The following is a 12,274-nucleotide window of genomic DNA, read 5'->3' on the forward strand; positions in this document are numbered from 1 at the left end:
TCCCCTTGCAGACTGTTTTCTTCTGGCCTTTGGCCTCTGCTTGTCCCCTCGGGCCTCCTTCCTCCTCTGTGAGCCACTGCAGTCCCCCCACCCACGCTTCAGGTCAGGCGTGAGCTGGTGCCTTTGCTGTGGCCTTGGCTGGGTGCTGTTGCGACTGTCAGGCCCACTGCTGCGGTCGGTACCTTTGCAGCCTGTGCTTGTGGTCTGATCTGCTCAGGCCCCCGGCAGGGAGAGGTGGCCGTGTCTTCTTCCTGGAGGTGGCCAGATCGCACGACCTCCAGGCAGTGCTCCTGCTCGGCAGCACCCACCTGCCTCTGCTTGAGAAAGCACAAACCGCCCTCTGGGGAAGCAGCCAGCTGGGGAGTGCTCTCGGCCTGTGACCCCGGGAGAGCTGGGTAGGTGGCCACATGTCCTGCCCGGGCTCTGGGTGTGGCTGGTGGCAGAGGGTCTATGAGGGAAGGGCAGGAGAAGGCAACCCCTAAGGCTAATCTCTAGGGCTAATCTGAAACTTAGGGCTGGGCATGGTGGCTAAGCCTGTAATCCCAGCACTTTGGGAGGCGGAGGCAGGTGGATCATGAGGTTAGGAGATCGAGACCATCCTGGATAACATGGTGAAACCCCGTCTCTACTAAAAATACAAAAAATTAGCCAGGTGTGGTGGCGGACACCTGTAGTCCCGGCTACTCGGGAGGCTAAGGCAGGAGAATGGTGTGAACCCAGGAGGCGGAGCTTGCAGTGAGCCAAGATAGCGCCACTGCACTCCAGCCTGGGAGACAGAGCAATACTGTCTCAAAAAAAAAAAAAAATTAATAATAATATTTTTAAAAAGTTACCTGGGCAGGGTGGTGTGCAGCTGTAGTCCTAGCTACTCAGGAGGCTGAGGCAGGAGGATCGCTTGAGCCCGGGAGTCCAAGGCTGCAGTGAGCGTTGCTTGTGCCACTGCATTCTGGCTTGGGGAACAGGGAGACCCTGTCTCAAAGAAATTAATTAATCATGCAGTTGAGTGGCATTTAGTCCATTCACAATGCTGCAGCCGCCTCTCGCGTGTTCTGAAACATTTGACCTATTCACTGACTGACTGACTGCTCTGTCAGTGAGCTGTGAGGGGAGGTGACTCTGTGTGGGGCCCACACCCTCTGCCACCTGGTCCTGTAGACAGACTCTTCTGAGTGGAGGGGCAGAGCGGCCCTGGGACCTAGGAGCAAGCCTGGCCCGAGGCTTGTGGGTTGAAGAGGAAGGCTGGCACTGCACTTCTAGACCACATGCATGCCCTCCCCCCGGAGGGGTCACTGGTCTGTTCGCATACTCACAGACCCCTCTGGGATGCCACCGAAGCCAGGTGTGTGTGAGGAGGCAGGGCAGATTCCTTCTCCGGCTTTCTTCTCCCACTACCCCCACCCCAGCGCAAAGAGTTTGTTCTATTGGTCAGCAAATATTCTTAGGCCAGAATCTTAAATGTTTCCATTGTATAACACTGTGCTCATTTGTCAACCAATAAGTAATTTTAACAGCCCTCTTTGGATGCAACAAATGCCTGACATGTCATCTTTTATTTTCTTGAGACAGGATCTCGCTCTGTTGCCCAGGCTGGAGTGCCATGGTGCAATCTCGGCTCACTGCAGCCTCTGCCTCCTGGGCTCAAGTGATTCTCTTGCCTCAGCCTCCTGAGTAGCTGGGATTACAGGTGCCCACCACCATGCCCGGCTAAATTTTTGTATTTTTAGTAGAGATGGGGTTTCGCCACGTTGGCCAGGCTGGTCTTGAACTCCTGACCTCACGTGATCCACCCACCTCTGCCTCCCAAAGTGCTGGGATTACAGGTGGAAGGCACTGCACCTGGCCCTGATGTCTGATCTGAATGGTAGGGGTGGTGGGGCAGGCAGTAGTTGTGGGAGTTGACAGTGCTTAGAGGGAAATTTATAGCTTTAACCACCTATGTAATAAAAGGGGGTCTCAAATAAAAAATGTTGGGATGGGTACAGTGGCTCATGCCTGTAATCCCAGCACTTTGAGAGACTGAGGTGGGCAGATCATGAGGTCAGGAGATCGAGACCATCCTGGCTAACATGGTGAATCCCTGTCTCTATTAAAAATACAAAAAATTAGCCAGGCGTGAACTTGGGAGGTGGAGCTTGCAGTAAGCCGAGATCATGCCACTGCACTCCAGCCTGGGCAACGAACAAGACTCTTGTCTCAAAAAAAAAAAAAAAAAAAAAAAATTGTCTTTGACCAGGTGCAGTGGCTCATGCCTGTAATCCCAGCACTTTGGGAGGCCAAGGTGGGCAAATCACATGAGGTCAGGAGTTTGAGACCAGCCTGGTCAACATGGAGAAACCTGATCTCTACTAAAAATACAAAAATTAGCTGGGCGTGGTGGCATGTGCCTGTAGTCCCAGCTACTCGGGAAGCTGAGGCACAAGAATCGCCTGAACATGGGAAGCAGAGGTTGCAGTGAGCCAAGATCATGCCATTGCACTCCAGCCTGAGTGACAGAGTGAGACTTTGTCTCAAAAAAGAAAAAAAGTACAATTCTACCTTAAATTAGATTAAATTAGAAAGCAGAACAAATGAAACCTAAAGAAAGATTAGAGAGGAACTTAGTAAACTAGAAAGCAGAAAAACCAAAAGTTAGTTCCTTGAAAAGATCAACAAAATTGGCAAACTCTTAGCTAGACTGACTACCAAAAGCATGAAAGAGGGGACATCACTACCAATCCTACAGAAATGAACAGGACTTGGCCGGGCAGAGTGGCTCACGCCTGTAATCCCAGCACTACAGGAGGCCGAGGTGGGTGGATCACTTGAGGTCAGGAGTTCAAGACCAGCCTGGCCAACATTGCAAAACCCCATCTCTACCAAAAATACAAAAATTAGCTGGGTGTGGGGATGCATGCCTGTATTCCCAGCTACTTGGGAGGCTGAGGCAGGAGAATCGCTTGAACCCTGGATGGGGAGGTTGCAGTGTGCTGAGATCGTGCCACTGCACTCCAACCTGGGCAACAGAGTGAGACCCTGTCTCAAAAAATAAATAAATAAAAATTAGAGCATATAGAAATGAATAGGCTGGGTGGGGTGGCTCATGACTGTAATCCTAGCACTTTGGGAGGCCAAGCCAGGCGGATCACCAGAGGTCAGGAGTTCAAGACCAACCTGGCCAACATGGTGAGACCCTGTCTCTACTAAAAATACAAAAATTAGCAGAGCGTGGGGGCACATGCCTGTAATCCCGGCTTCTAGGGAGGCTGAGGCAGGAGAATTACTTGAACCCTGGAAGTGGAGGTTGCAGTGAACCGAGATCATGCCACTGCACTCCAGCCTGGGTGACAGAGCGAGACTCCGTCTCAAAAAAGAAGGAAAAAAAAAAAAAAAGGAAATGAATAGTAATGAGCAAACATCATAGAAAATCTATGGGGATGCAGTCAAAGTTATACATGGAGAGAAACGGATAACTTCACTTGTTTTTATTAGTTAGCATGAAGAATCAAACCAATATATAAATTAAGTATTTATTTCAACATTCTAGAAAAACACCTGTAAAATAAACCCCCCCAAAAAGATGGAAGGAAATTAGAAAGTAAAGAGCAGAAATTAGTTACTTTAAAAGAAAGAGTAGGCTGGGCCTCAAAAAAAAAAAAAAAAAAAAAAAAAGAGTAGAATTGATGAATAAAATCGAGCTATTTAATAGATATAGTTGCTAAGATTTTTCTAGGAAAAAATTCTGGTAAGTGTGACTGAGAGAAAAGGAGAGAGAAAAAGAAAATATGGGACATTCAGATGAAGAATGAAGGTTTATTCACAGAGATGAAAAAAGTTAAAAATTATAAAAGAAAATTATGTGCAATTGTTTGCCTACATTTTTGAAATCTATATGGGATGCTTATATGTTACAAACTGTAAAAACCAATTCTAGAAAAAATTAAAACCCCAAATAGACCAATAACAAAAGAACACATTGAAAACGTATCAAAAGCCATGTCAGGAAAAGACACTTAATCCAGATCTTTTTGTGGATGAGTTCTATCAAATGTGGAAGAATCAGATAATTGTGATTTAATTTAGACTCTTAGAAAACAAGGCTGGGCACGGTGGCTGACGCCTGTAATCCCAACATCTTGGGAGGCTAAGGCGGGAGGATCCCTTGAGCCCAGGAGTTCAAGACCAGCCTGGACAATAGTGAGTCCCCCATCTCTATAAAAAAACTAAAAAATTGCTGGGAGACTGAAGTGGGAAGACTGCTTGAACCCAAGAGTTCGAGGCTACAATGAGTCGGAACCGCATCACTGCACTTCAGTCTGGGTAACAGAGTGAGACCCTATCTCAAAAAAAAAATAAAAATAAAAAAGGGCAGGGTGTGGTGGCTCACACCTGTAATCCCAGCACTTTGGGAGGCCGAGGCAGGTGAATCACGAGGTCAGAAGATCCAGACCATCCTGGCTAACACGGTGAAACCCTGTCTCAACTAAAATACAAAAACAAAAATTAGCCGGGTGTGGTGGCGGGCACCTGTAGTCCCAGCTACTTGGGAGGCTGAGGCAGGAGAATGGTGTGAACCCGGGAGGTGGAACTTGCAGTGAGCCGAGATCGCACCATTGTACTCCAGCCTGGGCGAGAGCCAGACTCTGTCTCAAAAAAAAAAAAAAAAAAAAAAAAAAAATTAGCCAGGCGTGGTGGTGGGCACCTGTAATCCCAGCACTTTGGAGGCCAAGGCGGGTGGATCACCTGAGGTTAGGAGTTCAAGACCAGCCTGGCCAACATGGTGAAACCCTGTCTCTACTAAAATACAAAAATTAGCCGGGCGTGGTGGTGGACACTTGTAATCCCAGCTACTCGGAAGGCTGAGGCAGGAGAATTGCTTGAACCTGGGAGGCAGAGGTTGTAGTGAGCCGAGATCGAGATGGTGCCATTGCACTCCAGCCTGAGTGACACAGCAAGACTCCATCTCAAAAAAAAAAAAAAAAAAGAGAAACGTTGCAAGGAAAGCACTTGGTGCAGTCTGGGGTAGTCAGTGATTGTTACGGTTACGCAGGGGTCTGTTTTGTTCATCGACAGGGATCCCTGCACCTGCCGTGAGGCCATGTGTGTCACTCTGAGGCTGCCGGGAGAGCCTCCAGCCAGGAGCCCTGATGCTGCCTCCTCCAATGGTTAAGCGGACGCCCTCACTCAGCTCAGGCGCAGGAAGCCAGCACTGCTGAGAGCAGGCAACTGGCTCCGTAGGAGTGAGGATACTGCTCTGACAGCCACAGAGGCGCACATGACTCCCCCGTTAGCTCATCTTCTGTGTGGCAGATCACCTCTGCCGCCTTCCCGTCTGGGAGCACCTGAGTCACTGTGGTCACGTCTGCAGGCAACAGACAAAGGGTCCCCATTCGGACAGGGATGGACACCTGTTTGTCCCGACCCACCCGGTAGGGCCTCAGGGCCACCATGGTGAGCAGGCTGAAGGGGGGTGACCTCTTAGGAGGACACCAGACTGCTGCACACCTGGACACCGGAGAGAGCTTACCTGTGATGTCACCCACGTGCTGGGGTGACTCAGTGCTCCTCTCTCGGGTGGAAGTTGCGTTCGGTGCTGCCGCAGTTCCTCCAACGTCTCCATGGCAACGTTCACACAGATTTCATAGAACATAAGGTGTTTGAGCTGGAAGGGACCTCAGAGATCGGCTCCTCCTGCCCCCTCATTTCATGGAGAGGGGAGCAGGCCCAGACAGGGAATGCCACATGCCCAGGGGCACATAGCAAGCCGGGGACCCCGCGGAGGGCACAGACCGCTGAGCTCCAGAGGAGGGTCTTGGGAGGTGCCCTGGGGGCACAGGCCGTGGCAGCTTTGCCACTCCCTGGCTTGCTAAGAGCCCCTTGAAGTCCAGCCCAGCTCTCTGCTGCTCAGCCACAGAGCTCTCCCTCGAGTGCCTGGCGGGAACAGGAGTAGGCAGGACAGGGCCCTGTCCTCAGGAGGCTCCCAGGCTGCTACAGCGGCCATGCAGCCGCCGGGGAAGGGCTGGAGAGCATCCAGGGAGCCAGAAGTGGGGCAGGAGGAGCCAGGGCAGGCTCCCTTGAGGGTGGGGCTCCAGGCAGAGTCTGGAAGCCTGAGGAGGCCTGACTCGTGCCTGCGCCCCCTCTCCTGGCACACAAGGGCCAGCCCGAGGGCCCCACTCTGGGGGCAGAGTGTAGGGAAGAGACTGGAAAATGGGGGCCAGAAAGAGACTGTCCTGATCCATGGCTCCCAGGGGTCATTTTGGCTGGGGGCTCACAGCACACATCCTTCCAGACACCCAGGACAGTCAGAAGGAACCGGCAGGAGTTAGAGGGCACGGTGTAAGGATGCCAGGGGGCCGGGCCGTCAGAGGGTAACAGGAGCGAAAGTCCCAGAGCAAGGCCCCAAGGAGACCCAGGGCGCTCTCTCCCCTCGAGGACAGGAACCCATGGAGACCTTCCGCTCCCTGGCAGAGCCAGCTCTGCACCAGAAGGGTGCGGGGCTGTAGCACCCCTCCCAGGGGAACACGGACCTCACTCTCCGCCCCCAGCTCCCAGGGCCCATCTCAAACTTGGACCCTGTCTCAGGGACCTGCCCTGGCCCACAGGACTCCTCTGTTCTCCAGTTCTGAAGATGCCAAGAATCCGGACATCCCAAGGCCTCCCTGCTGAACTTTCCCACCATGCCGGCCCCTGCCTTGCCCTCGCTGGCCCCCGCCTTGCCCTTGCTGGCTGCCTGTTCTAGTTTTATTTGTTGTTGTTGTTGTTTTTTGAGATGGAGTCTTGTTCCGTCGCCCAGGCTAGAGTGCGGTGGTGCGATCTCAGCTCACTGCAAGTTCCCCCTCCCAGGTTCACACGATTCTTCTGCCTCAGCCTCCCGAGTAGCTGGGACTACAGGCGCCCGCCACCACACCCGGCTAATTTTTTGTATTTTTAGTAGAGACAGGGTTTCACTGTGTTAGCCAGGATGGTCTCGATCTCCTGACCTCGTGATCTGCCTGCCTCGGCCTCCCAAAGTGCTGCTGGGATTACAGGCGTGAGCCACCGCGCCCGGCCTTTTTTTTTTTTTTTTTTTTTTGAGACCAAGTTTCGCTCTTGTCGCCCAGGCTGGAGTACGATGGCGCGATCTCAGCTCACCACAACCTCCGCCTCCTGGGTTCAAGCGATTCTCCTGCCTCAGCCTCCTGAGTAGCTGGGACTACAGGCGCCAGCCACCACACCTGGCTAATTTTGTATTTTTAGTAGAGACAGGGTTTCACCATGTTGGCCAGGCTGGTCTCAAACTCCTGGCCTCAAGTGATCTGCCTGCTCAGCCTCCCAAAGTGCTGGGATTACAGGCGTGAGCCACCACACCTGGCCTCTTTCACCAATTTAATAGCTGCTTATGGAGGCCCAGAGCTGGCTGCTGGGGACAGCAGTTGACCAAGACAAGCTGCTTCCTGTGCCCGGAGAGCTTACACTCCAGAGGGTGAAACAGATGGCAAACACAGCAACCAAGAGACATAATGATCAAAGATTCCGAGGCCTGCTGGAAGCCAAGAGAGGGGTCTATGATGCAGGCACCCAGAGCTCCCCATTTTCAAGAGAAACCAGAGACTTGGATTTGTATGTAAACTCTCCTAATTTTAAAGGTTGCCAGCGCAAGCCCGTTTCCTCTGCTCTCTCAAGGCTCCCCTCCCCGCCTGGCCTCCCACTTTCTCCAGCGCGCCTGCCTCCTCCTCTTCCTGGGGGCCCCATCCGCACTCCTCCCCCTGCAGGATGCCCTACTTGCACCCAACTCCTCCTGCTGCCCGCGCCCTGGGGGTACCTGAGCAGCAGCTGGCAGGACGGGGTCCACTGGACTGGGAGTCCACTGCCCAGGACCCTGGGGCCAGTGCACAGCAGCTGCTGAGGCCCCCAGCTCAGACCCTGGGCCAGCCATCCTGAAAGAGGCCTTGTAGCACGGGTGGACACCTGGAGTCCCCAGGGCTGCAGCTGCAGAAGCTAAATGCCTCTACCCGGGCCCAGTGCACACACACTGGGGGTTGGTCTGGAAGAGCTGGGGGGCCAGAGGAGTGAGACAAGGAAGGGTTCTGAGAGGGCTTCCGGGTTTGCCCCCCAGCTCTGCCAGGTTCCTGGGGATTAAGTCTACAGGGATTTCTGCCATGGGACGGTTTATGTTCTCTGGAGCTGGAGTTCCCAGGAACAAATCCTAGCTCTGCCCTTCCTAGCCTGCTGACCTTGCACAGGCTCCTTGCCTTTCTGGGCCTCGGTTTCCCCATCTGGACACTGAGGGCAGTACCCACCTTGCAGGATAACTTTGAAGAGGTCGTGTGCCTGGCACACAACAGTGCTTGCTGTAGGGCAGGCTTCCACGGCCTCTGCCAGGCCCTCTCGAGGAATCACTCTGCTGGGCAGTGCCCCTCCATCTGTGTTTTCTCAGGCCTCTGACCCGAGAGGCAGCCAATTGTTTGGACTCTGGGCACTGCCAGCTGGGAGGGCTCAGGTCTCTGAAGGGCCCAAGGTCCTGGTGACAGCTGTCAGGTCTCCGGGGACAGCCGGGTCATCTCTCCAGCTCCCAAAGAAACACCAAGAAGCCCCCGCATGCCAAGGACACCACCCCTCTGGACCACTGTGCCCCAGCTCTGACCACTGCATTCCCATCTTCTCTGTGAGAGGGGGTGACAGAGCTCCAGTGCAGCCCAGGTTGGGGAGGTGGGTCTGCCAGGGACCAGCTTAGGATTTGGAGAATCGGCCCCGGCCACCTGAAGGTCCGAACCTGGAGGGGAAGGACAAGGGGCCAGCCACACAGCCTGGGCAGGGGCCTCTGCTTTCCACCTTTCAGACCCTGAGGGCAGAGTCCCGTGGGAGGGGACCCTCAGGGCCCGGGGGCTGGCTGCCACAGCGACTTCCTCCTTCCCGCAGATCCCCAGGCGTGCACAGCAGGCAGAAGCTGTGGGGGAGATCGCCGCGCCCGCTGTGTCCTCCCGGTGACCAGCTGTCACCTGAGCCCAGGGCGCCTGCCCCAGCAGCCTGGTGTGTTTGCCAAGCCAGGGCTGGAGCTTCCTGGACCCGCCTACCCTGGAGGGGATGGAGCAGTGAAGGGCACCGGGCCAAGCGCTAGGCATCTGGGGCTAAGGAGACAGAAGCCCGCGGTGCCCGTCCATGCGGGCCCTCTGCCCCAGCACCCACATCTCAGGACACCCCTTCCTCCCAGGTCTGGCGGTCCAGTTTGGGGGTCACCGAGCTGGGGTGGTGTGCAGCCAGCAGAGGGGATTCAGGATCCCGGGGTGACTCCTGGCCCAGGCCTGTCACCCCACAGCTGGCTCCTGGCCCCAAGGCAGCCCCGGGCAGGGGTCGTGATCGGGGGCGGGACGGGGCCCGGACCTCCTGACCTCCCCCGCCCCGCCGAGCGGGGGTGTATTTGCATGTCCCCGCCCCACGCACGGCATTGGCGGCGGCGGCGGGAGGCCGGGCCTGAGTGGCTGCGCGCCCGTGGAGCGGCGGGGGCGGGGCGCGAGCCGGGCGCCCGGGATGATGCCGCCGCCGCCGCCGCCGCCGCCAGGGGAAGGGTTCGGGTTCGGGTCCGGGTCGGGCTCGGCTGGCGCGGGGTGCGGGACGGCCCAGGGCACGGCGGCTGCAGCGGGAGCACACTGAGCGCCCGCCCGCCATGTCCAGGAAGAAGACCCCCAAGAGCAAAGGGGCCAGCACCCCCGCTGCCTCCACGCTGCCCACCGCCAACGGGGCCCGACCGGCGCGCTCCGGGACTGCGCTTTCCGGCCCCGACGCGCCGCCCAACGGGCCCTTGCAGCCCGGCCGGCCCTCGCTTGGCGGCGGTGTCGACTTCTACGACGTCGCCTTCAAGGTGAGCCAGGCACCCGCCCCCCAGGCCAGCGCAGCAGGTGGCGCCCGGCCTGAGCCATGGGTTGGGGGTCGGACAGGGGGTGCAGGGCCTGCGGCCCCAGGGCGCGGAGCCCACGCGGGAGGAACCCCGTGGGGCTTGCACGGTGCATCGTGCACACACAGCTGTCCATCCCAGGTCTGGGGTATCCAACAGCTGGCAGGGCCTGTCCCCCACCCCCCAGGCGGCATGGTGGCACAAGGGTCCCGCGACCATCAGTGCCTGCGTCCCGCGCCCCAGTGCCCTGGCCCCCGCCCGGGGTCTCACCATTTCCCATATGCTGCCCTCCCTCAACCCAGTTGGCTGTGGGGCTTTTTTTTTTTTTTTTTTTTTTGCTGGGGGGAAGAGGTTTGCCAGATGGATGGGGAACCCTGGGACTCCAGACCAAGGCAGAGGCTGTGTGGACTTGGCAGGGGGCCGGGAGGACCATCTTTGGGTTTGGTAGCACAGGTTTCGGGGAGAAGGCCTGACTGCTGCCCACTTGCACCTCCCCCCAACCTCAGACTTGGCCCAGGTCTCTCTTCAGATCGAGATCTGATCCTAATGGGGCAAATTCCTCTTGAGCCTTGCTGGGGTCATGTCCCTACTGGGATGTGGAGAAGCCCCCGGTAGAGGCCTCCCCAAGTCTCTTAGGAGGTACCCAGCTGCCACCCCACCTGCTCCCCTCCCAGATGATGTCCACCGTGTGGGGGTATGGACGTTAGGGAGGGTCCGGGATGCAGGTGGCTGCCCTCACTCCCCGCTGACTGAGACGGCCACTGTGCAGAAGGACAGAGCAGCCCCAGCCTTTCAGAGGCAGACGCTGGGTGTCCAGCCCATCGGGGTCCCTGGCCCCGCTGAGCCTGCAGGCCTGGGCTGCCTCCCTCCACTCCTCACCTGCAGCCCCCTTCTGACCAGGCCAGCTCAGGGCAGACCAGACTCCCCCCAACCCTCCTGCTTGTCCTAGGTCATGCTGGTGGGGGACTCGGGCGTGGGGAAGACCTGTCTGCTGGTGCGATTCAAGGACGGTGCTTTCCTGGCGGGGACCTTCATCTCCACCGTAGGCATTGACTTCCGGGTGAGTGGAGGCCCTGGCCTGGCCCCACATCAGAGTCCTGCCGGTACCCCTGAGCAGCAAGATCTCTGTGATCCCCGTGGTACCGACAGGCTCGAGGCCTGGACCCCAGAAGCTGCCTGCCTCGACCTTCCAACACCTGGGCTGGTGGCTGCACCCGACAAGCATAGTTAGTTGCCCTATGCCAGGGGCTGGCATTACCCAGGGACCATATCCTGTGCCTTGGGGGAGGCGGACACTGTTGCCTACAGGGTGGTGGGTCAGAGGAAGTCAAGGGCCACGTCCACTTGGGGCCAGCAGTGCTGCCTCGGTACAGAGGCCTTACTGGGCCCTAGAAGCACGTGCTCCCTGCAGAGCCTGAGCGAGGGTTTCCAGGGCTTGCCTACAGGAGAGGACCCTGCTCTTGGGTGAGGAGCGCCCACCCTCACCCCCACCAGCTGGAATTCCTCGTGCTGAGGTGCCGGCTTGTCCTCAGCAAATCTTAAATTTGCATTTTTCTCACCCTTTAATTAGAGCCAGTTAGAGGGAGGATGGAGGAAGGGCTGTTCCAGGGACAGGAAAAGGGGCTCCCTCCAGTCTGGGGAGCTGTTCTCTACCCCGTCTGGGGGGTTCCAAGTCCCCTCAAGTCCTCTGGGATGGAGTGACGACTGAAGTGCCCAAGGGGGCCAGGCCAGTCCTGTCTGGTCCCCACTTCCCCACCTCCCTCTTGGCTCTCGGGCAGGTGGTAAGAGGTGAGGCCATTTGGTTCGCACTCTCGTTCAGGGTGCCAGGGAAGGCGGTGTCCTCCCCAGCCCAGCAGATGGCCCTGCCTGGTTCCCGGGAGACCCAGAAGCACTCTGACAGCAGGAGCTCAGGCTGAGGGAGGTGGCACAGGTTCCAGCTGCCCAGGGCCTCAGACTGCGGCTGAAGCCCCCCGCCCCCACCCCAACAGATGGGACTGGGGCTAGACCACTCCTTGCCTTACGTCTACTCGTTAACTGGGAGGGCCCGGCTGGGGACGCTGCCAGGCAGTTCTGGGATCTGCGGTTACTGCCTTGGGTCAGACAGGCCCAGGCCCAGCCCTGACAATCCCAGCAAGGAGTGGCTTTAATTTTTTATTCTTTTGAAGCAGGGTCTCACTCTGTCGCCCTGGCTGGAGTGCAGTGGTGATCATGGTGGACTGCAACCTCCAACTTCTGGGTTCAAGCCATCCTGAGTCTTTCAAATTAGCAAAAAGAGCTACTGGGAAGGCTGAGGCATTGCAGCTCGTTAGTTCCTGCACCCATGTGCAGATGAGGAAACCGAGGCAGTGTCAGTAAGAGGCCTGGTGGGGTCATGAGTTCAAATAAGTCAGCGTAAGAGGCTCTAAGCAGGAATAGTGCAGAGGCTGC

At 56.9% G+C, this 12,274-nt stretch overlaps 1 protein-coding gene across 2 annotated transcripts; it reads left to right on the forward strand.

The window, feature by feature from the left end:
* Positions 1–103: 103 nt before the first annotated feature.
* LOC134806982 (uncharacterized) lies at positions 104–12,198 on the forward strand. 2 transcript variants are annotated; one of them, XM_063796495.1, is made up of 5 exons: positions 104–7,575; positions 8,875–9,166; positions 9,628–9,814; positions 10,797–10,907; positions 12,013–12,198. In XM_063796495.1, the coding sequence occupies exons 1-5, from the start codon at positions 7,476–7,478 to the stop codon at positions 12,097–12,099; spliced, it is 777 nt and encodes a 258-aa protein (XP_063652565.1). In that variant the 5' UTR covers positions 104–7,475; the 3' UTR covers positions 12,100–12,198. The 2 variants fall into 2 exon arrangements, with proteins under 2 accessions (XP_063652565.1, XP_063652566.1); XM_063796496.1 differs by having other exon boundaries at positions 12,016–12,198.
* Positions 12,199–12,274: the final 76 nt, after the last annotated feature.

The sequence above is a fragment of the Pan troglodytes genome, chromosome 18 (assembly GCF_028858775.2).
Source record: "Pan troglodytes isolate AG18354 chromosome 18, NHGRI_mPanTro3-v2.0_pri, whole genome shotgun sequence".
Taxonomy (NCBI): Eukaryota; Metazoa; Chordata; class Mammalia; order Primates; family Hominidae; genus Pan; species Pan troglodytes.